General features: G+C 40.8%; 1 protein-coding gene across 4 annotated transcripts in view; it reads left to right on the top strand.

The window, feature by feature from the left end:
- Positions 1 to 17,554, top strand: part of CELF1 (CUGBP Elav-like family member 1) — a 46,997-nt gene that overhangs the window by 28,736 nt on the left and 707 nt on the right. Inside the window, exons 6-14 of one of the 4 annotated variants that reach the window (XM_054400127.1) lie at positions 908 to 1,039; positions 1,245 to 1,324; positions 1,693 to 1,854; positions 2,232 to 2,301; positions 3,229 to 3,357; positions 9,189 to 9,302; positions 9,464 to 9,649; positions 10,359 to 10,502; positions 11,998 to 12,165. In XM_054400127.1, the coding sequence (XP_054256102.1) occupies positions 908 to 1,039; positions 1,245 to 1,324; positions 1,693 to 1,854; positions 2,232 to 2,301; positions 3,229 to 3,357; positions 9,189 to 9,302; positions 9,464 to 9,649; positions 10,359 to 10,502; positions 11,998 to 12,125 (1,145 nt within the window). In that variant the 3' untranslated portion in view covers positions 12,126 to 12,165. Of the gene's footprint in view, positions 1 to 904; positions 1,040 to 1,244; positions 1,325 to 1,692; positions 1,855 to 2,219; positions 2,302 to 3,228; positions 3,358 to 9,188; positions 9,303 to 9,463; positions 9,650 to 10,358; positions 10,503 to 11,997; positions 12,166 to 17,554 lie in introns of all 4 variants that reach the window. The other 3 variants (XM_054400129.1, XM_054400128.1, XM_054400126.1) reach the window with 3 other exon arrangements.

The raw sequence follows: 17,554 nt of genomic DNA, 5'->3' as shown, positions 1-17,554 counted from the left end.
TTATCTTTCCAAATGATACTCTGCAGAATTTGCTTCATCCTTTAAAAGCAAGAATTTTTGAGGTGATTAGCATCCTTAAATAGGTAAAATGAGAGGTAAAGGTTCTGTTCTGGATGTGAAATTACCCACTCCCTTAAGTGACCTTTAACTGATATTAGTAATCACTGACTGAGATATTAAGAGAAATGTCCTTCTGTATTATTTTTAAAGAGTCAGTACACTGATAGGTGTTCTTCAGCTCTGATCTATCTGGTAGCATGAGCATTTAGAGGCAAGATACAGTAGCACATACCATTCTGATCCGAGGTTTCATTTTCATGCTTTTCGTACAGATCAGAATGAAGGAATCTAAAACAGGACTAAAACTGTTCTGTTTTAACAGCTGCTGTTGCTTCCACTATTGAGACAGGAGCATGAGGAGATAGGCAGATCTAAATTTAAGTGATTGGCATGATAAAGAGGCTAGAAAGAAGCTTTCTGCAGCTCACTTGCTTCTTTAGATACATTAAGGTATGTTTGTAGTTTAAAGACAGAAAAAGCAGAGGATGAAATAAATACATTCATGTCTTCTCTCAGTCACCAGGAACCAAATGTAGGACACACAGTGAAGTGCTCAATGTGGTATATTTCTATCTTTTCTTATGTTCTTGCAGTTCACAGGCTTGCAAGGGAGAAGAAGCAAAATCTAAACATAAAACAACATAAGACAGGCATCCTTCAGGTTCATTGAGGTGTCTCATATGTATCCTCTTAAACTGAAGAGATTACATTATTTGGAATCTGGTTTTGACAACCCCCTGCCCTAAATATGAGGGAAATAACTGCATTTAATGGAGAGGACTTGACAAAATAAGATCTAGAAGTGCATATTTCATGGTAATACTCTTGTCTTTTAATTTCTTAGCAGTAGAAGATAGGAAGTTGTTTATTGGGATGATATCCAAGAAGTGCAACGAAAATGATATCCGAGTGATGTTCTCCCCCTTTGGGCAGATTGAAGAGTGCAGGATATTACGGGGCCCAGATGGCCTGAGCCGAGGTAAGCAGGAAGCTCTCCAGACACTTCAGGGGTCTCCACTAGATGCTGCCTTGCTGCCTTTTGCAAATCAACGTGGCATTTCAGCTCTTTCTGTGATTTCTACACCCTTCCACCACTCCGCTCCCCAAGGCATTTTGATTTCTTTATTCATCCCAGTAATTACAGATGTAGTGAATGACTTGGTTCGTTTTTGTTCTTTCCCCAGGTTGTGCATTTGTGACTTTTACAACAAGAGCCATGGCACAAACAGCAATCAAAGCAATGCACCAAGCACAAACCATGGAGGTAAAACAAGTTAGTGGGTGTCAGGAGAAGATGTAGTTTGTCAGGCAGTCATTGTGGAGTTCGGAGGACTAGAAAGCAGACAGAAGAATATGTGCGGTGTGTGTTTCTTAGCAAATACCACTTCTGAACCTCTGTGTTTATGGTGCTCCTGTTTTTAGAGCTTGAGATAGCCTGCACCTGTGGACAAAATGCCAAATAGCATTAAAAGCAAATGAAATTTTGAACCTTTGATGAAATGTGCTGTTTGAATATATGTATGTATGTGGAGAGAGGGGGAGGGAAGTGCGTCCAATGACTGGGTCTTAATGCAGTATTTTTGTAACTGCTGGGGACAGCCAGTATGTAATTGTTTGAATTGCTGTTTGCAGGGTTGCTCTTCTCCTATTGTGGTAAAATTTGCAGACACGCAGAAGGACAAAGAGCAGAAACGAATTGCTCAGCAACTCCAGCAACAAATGCAACAGATCAGTGCTGCCTCGGTATGGGGAAACCTGGCTGGTCTCAACACGCTTGGACCCCAGTACTTAGCAGTGAGTTTCCGATTTGGGTTCTTTTCATCTCTTCAGGGCCTGCAGTGCCTGACTGCCTTGTAAAGTGCAGTGAATTCAATTTTAGAAGGCCATAAACTTCTCTCAGCATTGGTGATACTGAGCAAGGGAAGGGTTGTGCTGTCGCTTTGCCTGCAGTGTGATGCGTGGGCAGCGTGGATTTACACTCTGGTAGTGCTCTGGCTGTAGGGTGAGGGGAGTTCTCTTGCGCTTCGCTGCAATGTGGTGCATGGGCAGTGGGAATTCCCTTTGTGACGGCGCTCTGGCTGTGGTGTGATGCATTTTCTCCCCGAAGCGGAGCCAGCCCTCACTCTCACTCTTGTTTTGTTTTTTGGTGTAATGTCTAGCTTTATTTGCAGCTCCTTCAGCAGACAGCAGCTGCATCATCTGGGAACCTGAACACATTGAGCAGCCTCCACCCAATGGGAGGTGAGTTTTTTTCCACCAGAAGACAAATTCAGTGCTAAAAAAAGGAGGAGGAGGGTAGAGAAAGTTGCCAAAAGGTTGTAGGCATATTAACTTCATTTGAAAAAGTAATCCTGAATTTACCCACTTCTTTGGAAGGACAGAAATCCTCTGCTAGAAGTGTGGATGTTCCTTCTTAATCTTAGTTAACCACTATCCCCAAGGTAAGTTGTATGCTGGCAAGCTCCCCTGCCTCTGGCACTTAAGGTTGTCTTCCCTTATGGAAATAGAGGGATGGCTCTCTCCGTGTGTTTGCTTTCATCCATACAGGTGCATATGTGCAGTATTGTGTTTTGAACTAAGCACCCATGCATGTGTTTCAGTTTAGGTTTCCTGTTTTAAGCAGAAAAAACAGTATAGCAGTTCATGTTAATTGTTACTCCAGTTAGGACTGGGACAGGGGCTCATTAGCTGATACTCAGATACTGGTGGGCTAAAGGTGTGGGTGTGGGCCCTCCTTGAGTTATAGCTGTTCCCTTACAAAGAGAGCACAAGGAGATGACAGAAGAGGAGGTTGTTGGCCTGGTTGTCAGATGAGTTCTCTAGCTTGCAGATTTGCTGTCAGATGCTGGTTTAACTCTCAGCTGAAGCTGCCATGCTTTTGTGACGGGAGAGAACACTTCCTGAAAATTTCTGCACTCCAGAGTATACACCTAAGATCGTATCCACCTGGTCATTTACTCATCTATCTGGGCAAAGAAAAACTCATTTTTTTCAGTTACAACAAGGAATCAGAGTGTGGAAAAAAAAATCAGTAACTAGTGTTAAGTCTGTTGTTTCTAAGCTCCTTCCCACTACTCTGTTTGTTGTGCTCGTGTCGTTGGACCTGTGGAGCTTGGTTGATGGTGGCTGTTACAGGAGAAACTCTGTGCGTTGTTCACTGTGTTGCAGGACTGAATGCAATGCAGTTACAGAACCTGGCTGCGTTAGCAGCTGCAGCCAGTGCAGCTCAGAATACACCCAGCGGTACCGCTGCACTCACGTCCTCCAGCAGTCCCCTGAGTGTGCTCACCAGCTCAGGTAAGAGACTTGCCCATGCTGCCCTGCATTATGGCATGGTGTTGCCTCAGGATATCACCTGCTTTGTCTATCCTTTTTTGTCACTTTTATATTGATTCTTTAAGTTTTACAAATAGAGTCATTGGCCTTTGTCTAGGGTAGGTATCTTTGCACCATCAAAGGCTTTTTTTTCCTGCTGTGTTCCTTCTTCCAAATGGTCAGATTAATTTAGAGTATAAAGAATTTTTAAGATTATCAGGAAACAGAAAGGTAAGTGACCTCTTTCCAGTCATGTTACTGTAGTCTTCTCACATATTTGGTTTATCCATGATGTTAGACAGGTATTGCGGCAGATGTACACTGTTCTTCTGGCCAGGGAGACAGAAGATCTGCTTTAAGCATGAAGTAATGCATTCTGTGCTCTAGAACAGTACAGTTTGTGTTCCTCTGGCATTAACAAAGACAAGGATACTAGAACTGCCTCATAGTAGCAAAATAAACAGACCTCTAGCACATTTATTGGAAAGCAGTTGTCTGGTACTGAGTGTATGATTTGGTCTTCTGTTTTTTCTTTTGTGTGGTTTAGTTTAGTTTTGTGGGGTTTTTTTTTTCACTTTAGGTCATGTACATTATCCAGAGAGGCCAAAATGTCCAAATAGTGTTCTTTTCCTGTCCTGTTGTCAAATGTGATCATTAAATGCAGCAAGCAAGAAAAGAAAAAAATAAGTTAAAATGTGCTTACATCAGCCATGCTCAGTTTTTACCACCAATGAGGATCAGTATCCTATTCAGTTATTTCTGTCCTATTTTTGTTTTTTTTCTAAATCCTGATAGAGGAGGTGAGATTATCTGTTTGCAGGGTGTCAGTTTTCCTGTGTGGTACATGGGTTTGATTTTGTGTTGGTGGGGTTTTTTGTTTGTTTGTTTTGTTGATTGGGTTTTTTGGTTTTGTTTTGCTTGGTTGGTTGGGTTGGGTTTGTTTGTTTTTCTTTTCATAAAAAGCTGGATTGCTTATCCAGTTTTGAAATTCAGCCCACAGAGCTGACATCCTTCCTGGTGATTGTAAGAGACCAAAGCAGCTCGTGGTACGCTTTAAATTTCCACAGGTAGCTTTTTGTATTGCTTGGGAGGACCAAGGAGCTGGACTAACAGATTATGAAGAGATTACAAGGAAAAGCTGTTTAGAAAACCTTGTGTCACATGGTCAGGAGATAAAGCATGGTTTCTTTGCACAGTTTTCTACTTAGAGAAATCCCCCAGAAAGAATTCAGCTCAAAGAGTATTCTGATGCTGGACAGGGCTTTTTTTGCAGGGTAACTTGGTGGTCTGCAATCCTTACAGATTAAAATCTCAACATTTATCCTGACTCCCAGCTATGGTGTACTATTCTTCAAGTAATAAAATAACAAAGGGTTGAGGCTACAAAGAGCTGCACTTAGAACCTGCTGATGTTTCTTCATCACAGAGAAAGCAGGAAGATTAATATATATGAGAATTTCTCCTATATTTCCTTATACAGTAGCAGTGCTGGAACTGTGACTGGCATGTAGAACTAAGATTTCCTTGTTGGCTCTCTCATCTACTGACTGGAGCAAGTTTGTCCTCTGATTTACTGAGGTGGAGAGAGGGACTGGCAGATTGTGAAGTTCAAATGCCAGACATACTAGAAAAGGCGGAGACAATCTCTGCTCAGAAGTGTACACTGAAAGGCCAAGGGCAATGGACACAAGTTGCAACAGAGAGAATTCTGACTGGATGTGAAATAAGAACTAAATTACTGGTCAGAGTGATTAAGCTCAGGGAGAAGACTATTCTTATTTATGTGCTAACATAGAAGGCTGTTGGACTCCACACATTCCTGGCATCTCTTCTAAACCATTCCTGGACCTTGAAAAAACTCGTTTCGTAGCTGGTTGGTACCAGGTGTTAGTAAACGTCTTCCTTGTCTGTGGGACATATGGTAATATCTACTGTGATAACCTCTTTAACCTAACTGCAGATGAGATGACTACCGGCTTGACTTCTGTCCATCTGTCATCCAAATGTTCACCTGATGCTTACTTGGGCATCTCTCCCAGACTGTCCTCAAACTGCAGGGAAAATCCAGAGAGCATCATGTGTAGTTACCTTTTGGATATTTTCCTTCACCTGCACTGGTACCTTCTGTGTTTGGAGAATTTGAAGTCCACACAGTTTAGAGTCTGTGGACTTTGTATAGTTTCCTTATCAAAGTGGTAGAGCTCAAGAGGTGTTAGGTATTGTTGTGCTGTCTTCCTGCTCACCTCAGGTGGTTTTATTTAGATAATTCCATGCAGTATTGTGTATTTTGATGTAGAATAGGATGGAGCAAAACCTTCAACCCTGCAATAAAGCAGCTATTCTCTGGAACTGAACAAAGCTGCTGCTGCATCCACCTACAGGTAGTCCGTGGTACAAACTGATTTAAACTGCTAGCTTGTGCAAGGAACGTTCAAGAAAATATTTAAAGAAGTATTTCAGGATTGAAGTGTCATCTGACATCTTTTTGACTCGGACTTCAATAAGAATTGTCTGCTCCAGGGAAAAATAGAGGGACTGCAAAAGATGATATGTGTTTCCATGTGTCCAGCAGAACTGTTTTCAGAGGCACTGTAGTCTTCGTGCTTTTGCTGGAACTAATCCTGGTACAGTTCAGTCAGATTCATTGCTTGGATTTTAGTGTTCTTTAGTTCATTGCTTGGATGCTAGATGACTGAATTAGAGCAGACTTACTGTTCCCTCAGTTTCCCTACCTCCGTAAGTTGGTAGTTGATGTCTTGGTCTGGGTTTCATCTTTCCTAACTATTCTTTGCTACACATTCAAATTTTCTGAAACCTTTTCAAGAACTGGCAGTTAGTTCTCTTAGAGTCTTTCTGACTAGATACAACTCACAGATGCATCTAAATAACCTTGGCAGGAGGTGCAAAACCCCAGCAACCCACCAAAAGCTGCACAGAGGCAATGTTAAGCACTAGGGGTGAAATTAAGAATGTATATTGGTTTTCTATCCACATTATTATGTGTTGTTTCCTGATCTAAAATAGCACACACAAGCCAGAAGAGAAAGGATGATTGGAGCTGTGGAACTCTTTCCCTATGAGGGGCAACAAGGAAGTCTGAAAAACAGAAGACTGAGATGAGAGGAGGATATAAATGAAGCCTACAAATACATGAGTGTTATGATGAAAATGAACAGGAAAAGACCAGTCATTAGATATTTCAAGACAAGAATTATAGGATGTCAGGTGGAGTTGTCACCTGACAGTTCATAACTAAAAGAATTCTTTCTTTGCATAGGGCATGATTTAAATTGCAGAACTCATGCCTTATCATATAATAGAGTCCAACGATTAAAATCAGTGAATTAAAATAGTTGCTTTAATACGAAGATACTGCCTTTGGCTGAAAAAAAAATTAGATTGCCAAATTGCTCTCTTGGTACCTATGGACTAAGAAGTATGCCTTTGTGATTGCCCTGTATTTCTGCTCTACTGTTACTTATCTGCCTTCAGTCATCATAAGGAATTAAATGCTTACTCAGTACATCCAATCCTATATGTATATGAAAAACAAAATAAGCCAAATCAGTGGTAGATTGTGTTGGTGTTTTCCGTACTAAAAGATTTCTTCTTTTGCCTAAAGAGATTCCTGATAAAGTCAGCTAAACTGCAATAGCTGTGTGTTCAGCTTTTTGTGGTACTTCAAATGAATTTATTTAAAGTCACAACCTTTTTAAAGTGGGGAAGACATCCATTCTCTCTTTTACTTTGTTCTCTAGGCTTGGCTTCATTCTTTTTTTTCTCATACCACTACTCTTTTATTGTGGTTTGGGTTATTTTGGTTTGGTTGGTTTGGTTTAGGGTTTTTTTTTTTAATGGTGCTCTCATCTGTTAAATGTAGCATCTTTTTAAGTAATGCAGATGAGCCATAAAGGTTGCAGGAACAAGTCTTCTGAAATTGATGCAGCTGTATCTTTTCTGAACTCTGGCTTTCATTCAGTCAGCTGTGGGGCTTTTGGATTGTTGATAATGTTGTTTGGGGTTTTTTGTTTGGTTGTTTTTTTAATACAAACTTGAGGGTCTCTATATTTTTCCGACAGTTCATATGCTACTGATAGGATGGGAAGTGTCTCTTTTTCTACAGAGAAGCACCTTAAAATACAGTTTGGGACATAGTCTTTCAATCACCAAGTTACTAATAGAGTTTGCCTGGAACCTTTCCTACAGGTTCCTACAGTAGGAAAACTGAACAGTGATAGGAAGTGCAGCTCCCTGGGTTCTCTGCAGCTTTTGTTAGGTGCAGTTAACTTGATTAAGTGCAACTTATTGCTGAGTCTCGTTGGGCAAGTTTGCTGTGTTCAGTTTAGTTACTATATCCCACTCCAGCAGGGACTTTGTGGAACTTCCTATGCTGTTGTTTATATCCATTACCCCTTGTCCTATTACAGGGTGCAACTGAGCAGAGCCTGTCCCCTCCCTCTTGACACCTAGCCCTCAGATATTTATAAAAATTTAGTCTTCTTTTCTCCAGGCTACCAGACTAAAAAGCCCCAGGTCTCTCAGCCTCTCCCCATAGGGCACATGATCCAGTCCCTTCATCATCCTGGTAGCTCTCTGTTGGACTCTCTTGAGTAGATCCCGGTCCCTCTTGAACTGGGGAGCACAAAACTGGACGCAGTATTCCTGGTGAGGTCTCACCAGGTCAGAGTAGAGGGGGAGGAGAATCTCTCTTGAACACTGGACACACTCCTCTTAATGCCCTCTTTGCCACAAGGGCACATTGCTGTCCCATGGAGAACTTGTTATCCACCAGGACTCCCAGGTCCTTCTCCAGGGGGCTGCTCTCTAGCAGATCACCTCCTAACCTGTACTGGTGCAGTTTATTCTTCCTTCCCAGATGCAGGACTCTGCACTTATCCTTGTTGAACCTCATTAGTTTCCTCTCTGCCCAGCTCTCAGTCTGTCCAAGTCTTGCTGAATGGCCACACAGCCCTCAGGCATATCAGCCAAGCCTTCCAGTTTGGTATCATCAGCAAACTTGCTGAGCAGACACTCTGTCCCCTCATCGATGTCATTGATGAAGATGTTGAACAGGACCAGACCCAGCACTGATCCCTGGGGGACTCCACTAGTTCCAGCTCTCCAGCTGGACTTGGCACCATTCACCACCACTTTGGACTGTCCCCTCTCAGTCTGCTAAGTACTGTATCTGCATACCTCTTACTAAGGAAATGTGGTTGGAGGTGTTAGTGGCACAGCCCACAAAGGATAGACTATTTTTTGGATATGTATTCCAAGACTTCTTGGCCCAAGCCTCAGCTGCTGCAGTGGGATTTTTAATGAAAAATTATTTTTATGTATCAGAATAATCTGGGCATCTGCTGTTCATGTTCTGGCAGTATGGGAAAACCATATGTTCAGTTCCACTGGAGCTTTCTTTATGTCCCCAACATCTGTATGTCCGGTCTTTTTCATCCTTGTGTGATGTTTCAAGGAGAGATCTTAATATGTAGCAAACGATTCTCACAAAAGTACAAAGTTCAGCTAACATCTGTGTTTTGTCTGAATCTTAGGTGTCTTGCACCTGAAGAAATTATTATTGCCACAAGAAATGGATGTGATAGGAAGTAGAAATTTTTTAGCAGTGTAGGAAGGGATTAGAAGATACAAGCATTGTGATCAATCATATTATGTGGCTTTGGGGGTTTATTTTTCATATAGAGTAGGCTGTGTTGCCTCCATCTGTTTCTTACTAGCCTTTTCTGCTTAATGAGGAAGTTGAATTATCAGGACCAAAATGCACTGCTTGAAGTTTAATTATCTTATTTTAATAGCAGGTTCCTCACCTAGCTCCAGTAGCAGCTCCTCTGTGAATCCAATGGCTTCTCTTGGAGCGTTGCAGACGCTGGCAGGGGCTACAGCAGGCCTCAATGTTAGCTCTTTAGCAGGTACGTTGTGTGCATTATGGTGGGCTGGAGGATTGTCAGTCCTCAGGTGGGCTAGTTCTGTGGGGCTGGTTTTTTGCTACTTGCTTTTAGTAATACTGAAGAGTATTTGATCTGGCACAATGGCAGTATTGAGTTATCTTTATCTCCTCTTTCTTATACAGGAATGGCAGCCTTAAATGGAGGACTTGGCAGTGGCGGGCTCTCAAATGGGACAGGTAGCACAATGGAAGCCCTTACACAGGCTTACTCTGGAATCCAGCAATACGCTGCTGCTGCATTGCCCACACTCTACAACCAGAGTCTCTTAACACAGCAGAATATTGGTGCAGCAGGAAGTCAGAAAGAAGGTAACTAGAAAGCTGCAGAAAGAGCTTGAGAGGGATTTTACAAAAGGGCAAGCTCAGCCCTTGCAGCTCTTATCTGCACAGATATCATTTGGCAATATTTTTTTAGAATCCTAGAGTTACTAAACATAAAGAAGGAAAACTTATGAGGTCTCTGTTACAGGCTGTCCAAGGTAGTTTTTATACAGATGTTCAATGCTCATCTATTCGCTGTTCAGATTCAGGATCAGTTTAACATGTAGTATAAAGTAATGGAGAATACAGGAATTATGTTTCCAGCAGGAGGTAGTGTGATGTTTAAAAAAGAATCTGTCAGATTACAAGTAATGTCATGACTTCTATTTTGTATTGAGGTTTACTTAGTTTCTTTGGGATGGAAGTTTTGCTAGCCATTTTTGATTCAGTCAGCATCTGTGGTTCAAACTTGTTATTTGGCTTTTGTCACAGCAAAGATCTGTGAACCTGTTTCATGACAGTGTGGCAATTAAAAACATAAAATTGTGAGAAAGTGCTAGAATTATTTGAATGATTGATCCCAGCAAAGGGTCTTGCTGATTTATTCTGGAATTAAGTACTCCATACAGGTGCAGACAGCAGTTTCATTGTTCTATGTGAAAAATTTGGCTTGAATGGTGCTTTCATCTCCTTTTGTGAAGTGGACCCGTGTTCTCCATGCTCTTTCTGAATTTATGTTCCAACTTGTTTTTTGAAGGTCCGGAGGGAGCCAATCTGTTCATCTACCATCTCCCCCAGGAATTTGGGGATCAGGATCTGCTGCAGATGTTCATGCCATTTGGAAATGTTGTCTCTGCCAAGGTTTTCATTGACAAGCAGACCAATCTCAGCAAGTGTTTTGGTATGTGGAGGTCTATTCATTACCAGTAGAAAGGTGGCTTACTTCTAGTAATCTCTTTTCCAGTATATTGTCTACTCTAACTTTTAAATCAAGTAGTGACTCTCTCTTTATATTCCTAAAAGATAGGTAAGTCACTCCAAACTTCCCTGATGCTCACTGTGACCTTTCTGCTTTTCTTGATTTTGTACTATTATGCCTCGTTATACTGATTTGGCCGTAGGTAATGTGCTATTGGCAGACTCTAATCATGGTATAGTTCTACCTCTTCCCCCTTTCTGTCTTTTCACTAATTGTTTACATTGCTATATGTACTGCTTATTAAATTATCTATGGGAATATTTTTATGTATGATTATTATGGCTGCCGTACAGTACAGGAGAATTTGACTCTGATGCTCTGTAAATGCTCTGAAAGCAATTTATAAAGCTTCCTTCTAATCTCAAAAACCGTGTAGTAGTAAAACCATTTACTACCTCACTTTGGTTGCATCTTTTATCCCACTTTTACTCTTCTTATTGTGTATTTAGCTGGGAGTTGGAAGTGTGTCCTAAAACTGTACATCAGCCTGTCATGCTACTGTTACTATCCAAATAGATTATTTTCAATTAGCTGCCAAAAGAGCAGAGAATGTATTCCTTCTTAGCTTCTGTATCAGGAAGCTTCACATTTGGACTGAAAAGTTCATAGGTCTATTTTGCTCAGTTTGAAAGCCCAGTAGCATTTTTGTAGTGCTGTAAGCTCTCCTGACATTTTTGGTAGATGGAGATTTCTTGTAATGGAATAGGAGAGATGAACCTTTCTCAATGTTTTTGATAGCTTTGTGCCTACGTGATATCCTGCACTTTTTACTATTTGAGCCAAAAGACATGGACAGTCTGATGCATAGTGAGAACACAAAAATAGTGCCCAGCCTTGGGCTGTGATGCCCACATATGGAATGATTTCCTCGGGTAGCGACACCAGCCCCTGACTGGAGTTATTTAAAATGGGTTCCTTCCAAATCCTGGAGAAGTTTATTGTGGGGGTGCACTTTCTCTGGAACGATACACAAACTTTTATCAAAGAGAAACCTAAACATTGGTACGTTACCTTGACAGCTCCTTTGCTCCAAACAAATCTCCCTCCATAATGCCAAGAGGGTGATTTCAGTCTTCTATCTTCAATGAGCTTTAATATATAGATTAACATTTTCCAGGTTTAGTTTTCCCCCAGGTACAAGTTCTTATAAAGCAAACAGCAGTACTCATTTTTGTTGGAAGATTAGAAAATGTTATTTTCATCTCCTGAGCTTCATATATCTTCTGACAAAAGCTGTGTATGTCAGAAAGCAATGCGTAGTAAGAAGTTTTAATGGAAACTCTAGGACAGTTGTGAGCTTCTGAAAATGGCCTTTCATGCAAGCCTCTCTTACTTTATGAGTATCTGCACTTGCAGTTGTGAGGAGCTGTTGTGGACTGCTTTGGCATGGTGTAACACTGTGTTTTCCTTTCCTCAGGTTTTGTAAGTTATGACAATCCTGTCTCTGCACAGGCAGCCATTCAGTCAATGAATGGCTTTCAGATTGGCATGAAGCGCCTGAAAGTGCAGCTGAAGCGCTCCAAGAATGACAGCAAGCCATACTGAGCGCCCTCCCCTCCAGGACTGGAGTGAGAAGGATCTTCTGGTAAGTTGGAGAGGAGCGCACTTAGTGATTTGAAGCCCTAAGGCTGTGTTTTTACAGTCCTGGAAGCTGATCCATGCCTTCTGTCTGGCACATCTTCCCCTGAAGACTCGGCTGCAGCCTCTGCTGAGAATCTTGCTTCGGATGGAAGACGAGTTTGTACTTTTGTTTCCAGTGTTTTACTTTGGAGTTTAGGTGCCATATTGCTGAGGTTTTTTCGTTTTGGTTTTGTTTTGTTTTTTTTTTTCTCTTATTTGAAGTTTGCTGTGTTTGTAACCAGTGTGTGTTGCGAAGGACCAATGCCAGCTCCCTGGGGTGGGAGGGAAGGATAAAGGGAGCAGCAGAAAGTGACACCACACTGCCTTGGGATAGAGAGGAGGGGGAGAAGCAAAGCTGACACCACACCACCATGGGGGAAAGGAGAAGGGAAAGCAGAAATAACACAGAACAGCTGATGAAAACAAAGATGGGGAAGAAGAACTGAGTCCATCCAAGTTTGGGTGAGCAAAGAACTGACTTCATATATATAGCCTTTGTCATGCCCCATCCACTTTTTGAAGTTTCCTTAACTCTATGCCATGGTGGGGATTTAGTAAATCATCTCTACAGCAGGAGACAGGATAGAAGGGTGAACACATTAACAAACCAAAGGAAAACTGCAGTGATTTCTCTTTTTTTTTCCCCTTCTTTTTTCTTTCATCTGTATATGAAGTAGTGTTTCTATAGCACTGTGAATGTACACAGCACTTTATAAAATTATTAGATATAATGTCCCTGCCCAGAAAATGTTGCTGTCCATTTGCAGCTGCCTATTAATGAGATGCAGTGAATTTCTCCATGTTTAAGAAAACTTACGCTATGTACTTTATTTTGGTTTTGTAGTAAGGTTGAAAGAGAGAGGCAGCTTAATCTGGTTGAATACATCTGGGGCTGGAAACAAGAAACATGATCCCTGGTAACCTGCAGAATTATGGTGTTTCTGACTATTTTTCTTAAGCGTTTACCATGTTCCCCATTTCTATGGAATAGTGTCCTTTTTGCAGAGTATTACTTTAAATTAATTCTGATAAGCATAATGTAAGTGCTGTTTGTTTCTCTATCAAAACGACTGTTAAATTGAGATAGAAAGCCCAGAGTTACCCTGACACAGCTCTTGAGGCTCCTGTTTCATACAAGTTCTCATAAGATTTGATTTCTCAGTCTTAGCTCTGTTGCAAAGATAACTTCCTGTTGTCTTTTTTTTTTTAATCAAAACACAATTTGTGCAGTGATTTGGTTTGGTATTTAGGTATTCCTTTATACTGCAGTTTTCCTTTAAGGTGGTGTGTAGCAGTACAAAACAGGCTGACAGAGGAGCTGTGAAACCAGAGCAGAGCATTGAGCCATTCAGTCTTCTTCTGCCTTGTGGTACTACCCTCTCTTTCTAGGCGAAATTGAGCCTGCCCTTTCAATGAACACACACTTCTACACACTTGTGGAACTGCTGATGCATTGCTGAGGGCCTTTGTATACACTGTTTTAGGGGGCTCAAAGGACTTTTGACACTCTGGCCTGAGTTATTTCAAGAAATCAAGGGTCCCACTTTACAACCACCAAAATCCACCTCTGTCACAAGAGGACGTTTACAGTTTCTGTGCGTCTTTAACAGAAGTTCCAATTACCTCATATTTTTCTCCTTATCCTTGTTTTCTTTGTATTCCTGGTTTGTGATGCTGTTTCCCAGGGCACCAGCTAACCTGGCAATCTGGGAGCCAGCTGCTAACTGAGTGTGTGGGACTGACTCTGGACTGGGACTCTTCTCCAGCAGAAGGAGCACTAAGCCCATCCAACCAGAGATCATGCTCAGAATCCGCACACATGGGTGGTGCGTTTCCAGGGACTGGGTCCCCTGGGATCTCAAACCTCAGAACTGCGGGGCCTGGCCTGCAGTATCCAAGAAGAGTCCTTTCCATTCTTAAGTTAAGATCCTGTAGTTGATGCTGGTCTGTCTGTATTGATGGCAGACAGGTAAATACATCAGTATTATCCAAATCATTTTGTGGTGGTAAAAGTTCAAAGGCCAGACTGCCAAATTTCCCAGTTAGGCTGGCACGTGGTACCCTTCCGTGGTAATTATTTGAATCTCTTTAGAAACGTGAACATACACTTAAGTGAACCATATACACTTGAATTCTGCACAGTGGGAAAGATGTGTCCTGGTTTTCTGAGAAAAGAGTGTTGGAGTGTGAAGGCCTCCAGGGTGATAATGGGATTTTTTTTTTTATAAATAGTATACTTTTTAAAAATAAAAAAAAAAGAAAAAAAAAGAAACAAAAACAAAACTAGTTGGGAGCAACTGTTCCAAGTGCAACCTGCTGTAACCAAGAATGTTGTTTCTATTTTTATAGAAGTTTTATACAGCTCCAGGGTGGAGAATATTTATTACCTAAATTATTTCACTGGAAAAAAAAAAAAAAAAGGCCAGGATTTTGTAGAATCCTGAATGTGATTGTTTTACACACATAATGATGTGCATGATTGAAACTACTGACTTTCAGTGACCTGTTGGCAGCCCAGCAACTGCTAAATGGGGAAGAAGAATGCTGTGAACCAGTGGAGGAGAGCACTGTGCTCTGGGGTCTCTACAGTCACTCTTACCTTCTTTGCACCCTACCCCACTGTACTATCTCAGACCTTTGTCCTGTTTTTCTTTTAACCTGATGCTCTATCCTCTTTACTAGTTATTTCAGTTGTCCAAAATTAGCTATCCTAGCTTCTGCATCCTCAGTAATGTGATGTGTGGCATTGTTGCAAATAGGTGCAACTCCTGTTGACTTAAGGAGGTTTCACCAGTTTACAGTGTGGCTTAGTTTGATCAGTGACTCCTCCCAAACATAATCACCTTAAGATACCTAACATGGGCTAGCTCTTGTGCCTTACTGGCATAACTGTAAGTGTTGCCAAAAAGAAAAAGAAGAAAAATCTATGCAGGTTAAATTTTAAAAGCTAGGATCCTCAGATGGTTTGAATCAGTGCAGTTCTGCTGTCTTCAGCAGAGCTGCATCAGTTTTCGCCAGCTGAAGATGTTGCCCTTTTTGTGTATTTTGTTTCAGCTTTTCCTTTCCTGGTGTATCAGTGTGTATGTTGCCAAAGTGAATAAATGTATCAAATTCGTGACTTGGGCAGATGTTTTTCTCATAACAGAACTGATGAAGTCAACATTTCCGTGTCTGTTTGGGAGCTGCTGCAGAGTCTGGAGATGTAGGCCTTTCTTGCCTTCTAGTCTTAAGCCAGTTTTCTTCCTCACTCATTGGCAAGAAAGTCTGGGATTGTGGTGACTTGGGACTTTTAAATTTTAGGGTTTTTTTGTTAATTCCTATCATAATCTCATTCAAGTACAGATCAAATCTGTGTCAAATGCTTCATTTCCTGGATAATAAGAGTTGGGTGAATTCAAATAAACTGCAGAAGGATTGGCTTGAGTAGCCACCCAGGCAAAATATTTTGTATGCTTATAAACCAAAGAATCTGAATTTTCCCCAACAAAAACTAGTGGGACTTCAGATGAAAGAGAATTCTGTGTTACCTATGGAAATTCTTAACTTCATAGATGTTTTCTTTTTTCTCATACAACATTTGATTTTACTAGATAGGCCATAATAGTCCTTAGACTTATACTAATTATCAAGTACTATACTAAATGAAATCGTGGATTCTTCAGTCCCCCAGATGATCAGCAGTCTACAATAGATTATCTCTTTGTAGTTTGTTGGGGTTTTTTCTTTCAGTAATACAAAGATTGCATTGTTAGAAAAAAAACACTTTGACACACAGTGATTAAAGTTTAATCCTAAACAGGAGGATTGGGATTTTTCCAAAGCGTCCAAGACAATGATGGTGAATCTCTCTGTATTTTAGGGGTGAGGCAGTTTACTAGCTGTGGGTACTACAACCTGGAAAATAGGGGCCTCAGAAAATGTGTCACTGGCAAATACATCTATAAAGAAAAAGCTTTTATTCTGAGTCCAGAAGGCCGCAGAACATAATAGACTCTGCTTACGTGATAGAATTAACTGAAGTTTTTCTTCTTGTTAATGGTTGTGAGTTAGGGAAGAACAGCCAAGCAGAATTAAATTGTTCCCATTTCATTTGGAAATACCTAAAAGCAACTTGAATAAAGCAAATTGCAAATGAAGGGTGTGGCTATGAACATATAAAATGCTTTGATAGTTTCCTGTTGAAGACTTTTCAACATGAGGATGTTAATATATCCCTGAGCTTATCTATCATAAAATACAAAACCAAAAAGGCAGAGTTGTCACAGTTGTGAGAACAGAACAAGGATGAACTGGAATAACTTTACCCAAGTCTTCAAGTTCTTACCCAGCCTCTCATTGCTCTGCTCCTGTAGGCCAGTCCTTCCACAGGGCTTTAATGAAACTTTCTTTCCCCTAAAAATTGCTGAGTGACATGTTTGAAAAATCTCTTATCAAAAAAAAAACCCAAACCAAACAAATTACACAACTTTTATGGTACATGCTTAGATGTCACTTGATTTCATGACTCTTGCATTTCTCATGCCTCAGTTCATGATGAATTTGCCTTTCTGATTTAGAATTGAAACCTTACAGCAGTCTGCAGACTATCTAGAGTATTTCTAGAACTATAGCAATACCTGCAAGAGCCACATTGTTCTCGTTTGTTACAGTTGGTTTAAACTCCACACTAAGCCCTTTTCCATGAATTGGAAAGTATGAAAAGCACATTAACCTCAGCATTTCCACTAAGTGGAATGTTGCTGTTTTAGTAGACGACATGCTTCTTGTTGCCTTGTGACTAGATTACAATGCATCACTTGCTATTCCCGAACACACTATAAGATAACATGCAAGTCTCAACCTTGCTCTGGTCACTAACTAGCAGCTTTGAGATGCACTGAAGAATCAGGTCACAAACACAACAAAGAGGAGCTGGGGAGGCAGGAAGAAAAATGAAAAACTTGATTCCTCTCTCCCCTACCTCCCACATTCTTACGAAAATAATCCTTATCTCTTGTAGTTCACCAGCTGAGGGGAGGAAACAAAGATATTTATATCACTTGACATAAGAATTATTTTATTTATAAATTCTTCAAAAAAGCTTTTTTTTTTTTTTCTACTGACCAAACTGGCAACAGTGACTGTAGAACTTCTCAGAGCCCAGAATCCCCTCCTCAGGAAGTCAGGAGCTGGGGGATGTTTGTATAAAGGGTTGGGAATGGAAAATCCATGGGCAGGTCTAATGATACGAAAAGTGTTCAGCTAGGACAAGTCTTAACTTGAAGTCAGGTCTTAAAGAATTACTCTCTAATATGTGGAGTTTTTGTCTTGTATAATTTTTTTCCACCCTATTCCAATCCACCCACTCCCAGTTT

Source organism: Indicator indicator, chromosome 4, assembly GCF_027791375.1.
Source record: "Indicator indicator isolate 239-I01 chromosome 4, UM_Iind_1.1, whole genome shotgun sequence".
Lineage (NCBI taxonomy): Eukaryota > Metazoa > Chordata > Aves > Piciformes > Indicatoridae > Indicator > Indicator indicator.
Note: the sequence above shows the minus strand (reverse complement) of the source record. Positions and strands in the feature narration are given on the sequence as shown.